This window comes from Sinocyclocheilus anshuiensis, unplaced genomic scaffold (genome assembly GCF_001515605.1).
Source record: "Sinocyclocheilus anshuiensis isolate Anshui unplaced genomic scaffold, SAMN03320099.WGS_v1.1 scaffold1073, whole genome shotgun sequence".
Lineage (NCBI taxonomy): Eukaryota > Metazoa > Chordata > Actinopteri > Cypriniformes > Cyprinidae > Sinocyclocheilus > Sinocyclocheilus anshuiensis.
Genome location: NW_015555774.1, coordinates 180,529 through 185,280, shown reverse-complemented (window position 1 = coordinate 185,280; position 4,752 = coordinate 180,529). Strand labels below are relative to the sequence as shown.

Sequence of the window (4,752 nt, the reverse complement as noted above, 5' to 3'; positions counted from 1 at the left end):
TTTTTTTTTTTTAATCCCCCAAAATCCTAAACAGTCTCAAGCCGTTTTGATTTTCAAGGCAGGTTTTGTTAAAAAGTTAAAACTCAAGGATAGATCAGTACCCAGTGTTCATGATCCAGCTGCACCTCCAGAATAAGTGTCTAACACTTTATATTTTTTTATGATTATTTTTAAATCGCCTTTGCTCTTCCATGGAAGAAAGGGGCGGGTGAGCAGAGCTTATTAGCATTTAAAGGGACATGCCACAAAATGAGTGGCTGTGAACAAAGCAAGGTAAAAAGGGTGTTGTTTTACACAACCACTGAGGAATTTTAACGAAAGCATGTTGCAGACCGTTCATGAAGACCCTAAAGAATCATACCAACTTGTGGAAGATCAATGTCCCCTTTGAAGCACAGCCACCACAAAATCAGACTTACTTTGAGATCATTCTGAGGTTAAATACATATTTAAAATCATAACAATAAATATTTTATTAGTTATGATACCGTTTTTGAAATCAAATCTTTACATAGCTATGACAGGAAACACTGGAATCTAACAATGTCTTGGAAAAAAACAGTTGATCTTTAAAAAATGAAGCATAGCTATACATAAACCCATATAGGAAATAAAAGTTATTGAATAAGCATGTTCTAAACTACTGAAACATTGGTGTTTCATATTTTAGAGCAGTCACTGCAATTTATGAACGAAATCAATTAAATCTGTCTGTGGGAGTGTGTGAAAAAATCAGATGTAACCCCCTTTGTAATCCTTAACATTTTCATAAGTAACTGTAATTTAATTACACATTTTTTCTCAGTAACTGTAACTGATTACAATTACTTTTATTTTGTAATTAAATTACGTAATTCCGTTACATGTAACTAGTTACTCCCAACACTGCATATAAATATATCGTAGTGTCTTAATTGTTTAGATTTTTATAATGCATTAGCTTTTTGTCGATCCACTGGTTCACATTTAAAAATATGTAGCAAAAACAGCTGGGCTTATTATAGAGTAATTCCAGCGGAGCTGTATAATTCACTAACAATACTATGTAACATCTCGATATTCTGATATTAAATGAGCGGTTTTAATTTGCAACAAACAAATATACAGAGGTCCTTTTTTTTTATCAGTAGCCTACAGAACATTCTCAAAACAACCTAAAAGGACAGTTAAAAAGGGCTTAATTAAAAAAAAAATTATTTATTCGAAATGGTACCATAAAATAACTTGGTATCTGCAGGATTTTTAAAATCAAATTTAAGACCTTTAAAGACCTTTTTAAGATCTGCACTTCACATTTCAGCCTTTAAACAATTTTTAAGAAAAGGGATGAGTCAAAAGTATCAATTATTATATTCATTTCAACAATTATTATCAATTAGGCTAATTATTAAATAACATATAAACAGTGTTGGGAAGGTTACTTTGGAAATGTAATAGGTTACAAAATCAGATGTAATCCCCTTTGTAATCCTTAACATTTTCATAAGTAACTGTAATTTAATTACACATTTTTTCTTAGTAACTGTAACTGATTACAATTACTTTTATTTTGTAATTAAATTACGTAATTCCGTTACATGTAACTAGTTACTCCCAACACTGCATATAAATATATCGTAGTGTCTTAATTGTTTAGATTTTTATAATGCATTAGCTTTTTGTCGATCCACTGGTTCACATTTAAAAATATGTAGCAAAAACAGCTGGGCTTATTATAGAGTAATTCCAGCGGAGCTGTATAATTCACTAACAATACTATGTAACATCTCGATATTCTGATATTAAATGAGCGGTTTTGAGTGTACAGACACAGACAGTTTTTTTAGCTGACGCGTTTCCCCTTTAAAGGCGCGCGCTGCAGAGGCTGTGACGCGGCGCGGAAACCCGGATCCTGGTCGCGCGGACTAGTGTCAGCCACGTCACCGATCAGCGGCGCGAGGCGAGCGCGCAGTCCAGCATAGACCATCAGAGACTTTGCAGTAAATTATCACGGATTCTTTTGCGCATATGTAATAAATCACTAAGAGATTTATGCTAGCAACCGGATGACGCGCACGCGCTGAGCAGCAGAAAGAATTTTTTTTTTTTTTTTAAGCGGAGCGAACATCTGATCTGAGAACAGCTGCAAAACTCTTTAAATCCAGCGCTGATTACCGATCGATAACATGAATATCTTCCGACTGTCTGGAGATGTTTGTCATCTGGTCGCCATCATTATTCTGTTCCTGAAGATCTGGAGATCCAAATCATGCGCAGGTAACCTTACTCGCAGAAACTCGTATATGCACAGCAGAGTGATTAAAAACTACAGATTTATGTGATTTTCATATAGTTGAGCTTATTATTGAGTGTTATTGGTGATTAAACCGGACCTGGGACCGTGAGTGTGGAGCAGAACCGGAGCGGATCTTCTCTAGGATTCGTTCACACACATGAAAAACGCTTGAAACGCTTTGAATGCGCAAACGCGCGACTGTCGGCTGATCTCAAGCGTTTGCTCACGTGTAGTTGTATTGTGTTTACGTGGCAGCTGATTGTGTGAGCCACCTAGCATGCTTTTAAGGTTCTTCAGGAACTCGAGAGCCTATTGTGTTCTGCTCTGTTCGTAAGTTGAGTGTGTATGTGTGTGTTTCAGGTATTTCTGGGAAGTCTCAGGTGCTGTTTGCGCTGGTCTTCACCACCAGATATCTGGACATGTTCACGTCCTTCATCTCCATCTACAACACCGTATTGAAGGTAAAGACCACGAAAGCGCCATTTTCACCACATAAGAAAAAAAATCATGCTTTGGTAAATCATAATTATGAGATAAAAAGGTCAAAATTGACATACTAAGTCATATTTATGATTATTAATGGCATTTAAAACTGAGATAAAACGTCAGAATTGATACGAAGTCAAAATAACAAGATACCAAGTCATAAATATGAGATACAAAGTAAAAATTATGACATTAAGTCATAATAATGAGTTTAAAAAGTAGAAATTGAGATTAAGTCATAATTATGACAGAAACAATGGCAGTCAAAACTATGAGAGAAAAAGTCATAATTATGAAAAAAGTTAAAAATATATATAAGATAGGCCTACTTTCTCATTGAAAAAAAATTAAGACATAATTATTATGAGATTAAAAAGTTAAATTAAGATAATTATGACAAAAAAATTAGATAAATCATAAACAAGACAAAAAAATTGACTTTTAAAAAAAATTATGGCTTGGTATCTCAATTTTTGTTTTATTTCATAATAATGACTTTTCATCAATTTCCACTTTGTATGCCATAATTGACTTTATCTCATAATTATGACTTGGTGTCTCATTATTATTATTATTATTATTATTTTATTTTATTTTTTTTTATGATGTCTTATCAAAGACAAACACACACAGCTGATCTTGAAACTTGTGATTGCGCCACAAATTTTTGCACTGAATTATTATTATAGTTCACCTATTGAAATTATTTATTATCATTTATTTAAACTCATGCAAAACTCATGGTAAAGCTGTAGAAAATTATGTGCACAACAAACCCAAAACTAGTTTCCTGAAGCTGCCAAACCACATACACTCAAACTATATTCCTGCAGCTCAACTGGTAGAACAGGGCGCTTGCAACACCAGGTTGTGGGTTTGAGTCCCAGGAAAAGTCACTCTGGATGCAAGCTGTGTCTGACAGATGCAGTAGCGGCTCCTGACCATAAATTAAGGAGGGGCAGATTCTGGGTCGTAACGCTAGTTTATAATAAACTCAAGAAAGCTTATAGTCTAATCGCTGAACACATGCAGACACACATTTGACCGAGATCTAATGTCCTTGTGTTATTCAGCCTGTGGGCGGCACGCTAATTAATATATAGAATTATTGCCTTAATATTGTCTTCGAATGTTGATTTACAATGTTACAAGTTATAGAGGAATTTAAGTGAGGAAACTAATATCATGTCTCATCTCAAAACAAACATAAAACACAAAAACATATAAAGGCTTTTCACGTGAGCACATTTAAACTAAAGGATTAACACTTCATTCATTTAAAACACTACTCCACATAGGAAAAACAGAGATGCCAGCTAGTTGCTGACCTGATGCAGACACATATAGCTGAAGCTGACTGATATCGTCTTGGTCTGGAGCAAGATAAGTTAACGTGAAAATAAGCGGTGCAGTCTGAAAACTGCCCAAATGGCTCTCTATCAGAGCATGCTGCAGTTCCACTTTTCACCACAGTTTTACATTGTAAAATGTGGGGGGCGCTGTTGAGTTAGGCTGCGTTTACACTGGCAAAAAAAATCCGATCTTTCGATCACATCTGACACAGATCGGAATTTGTTGCACACGTGTAAACACAAAAACCCGCACGAGATTCTATTTTTTTGCATCCGATCTGAGCCACTTCCAAATGTGGATTTTAATCTGATACACATCTGATATCTGGACATCTGACCTACGTCTAAACACACATATCCGATTCTCCACAGAACTCCCAATGCGAGGGCGGCACGTTTGCTCATAAAGATTTTAATGGCGTTTTAATGCCGGCGTGCTGTATGCGCTCGCATTTTATTGATTGACTTTTTATAGGTAAGAAATTGCACATTCAGGATCTGGTTTTCAACCCCCGCCCCGTGAATTTTGAAAATACAACAGCTAAAAGCTACATATATTTCTCAGCAATGAGGTGATAACTTAGCAGTTTTTGTAATTAAACCGACAAGCTTGTTTGCAATGCTTCACAATCGCTCGCT

At 35.4% G+C, this 4,752-nt stretch overlaps 1 protein-coding gene across 1 annotated transcript in view; it reads left to right on the top strand.

Moving 5' to 3' along the window:
* The first annotated feature begins 1,866 nt into the window (after positions 1-1,866).
* LOC107674488 (ER lumen protein-retaining receptor 3-like) overlaps positions 1,867-4,752 on the top strand; it is a 6,753-nt gene continuing 3,867 nt past the window's right edge. Inside the window, exons 1-2 of the mRNA XM_016468467.1 lie at positions 1,867-2,256; positions 2,636-2,736. Coding sequence (XP_016323953.1) covers positions 2,166-2,256; positions 2,636-2,736 — 192 coding nt within the window. The 5' untranslated portion in view covers positions 1,867-2,165. The remainder of the gene's footprint in view (positions 2,257-2,635; positions 2,737-4,752) is intronic.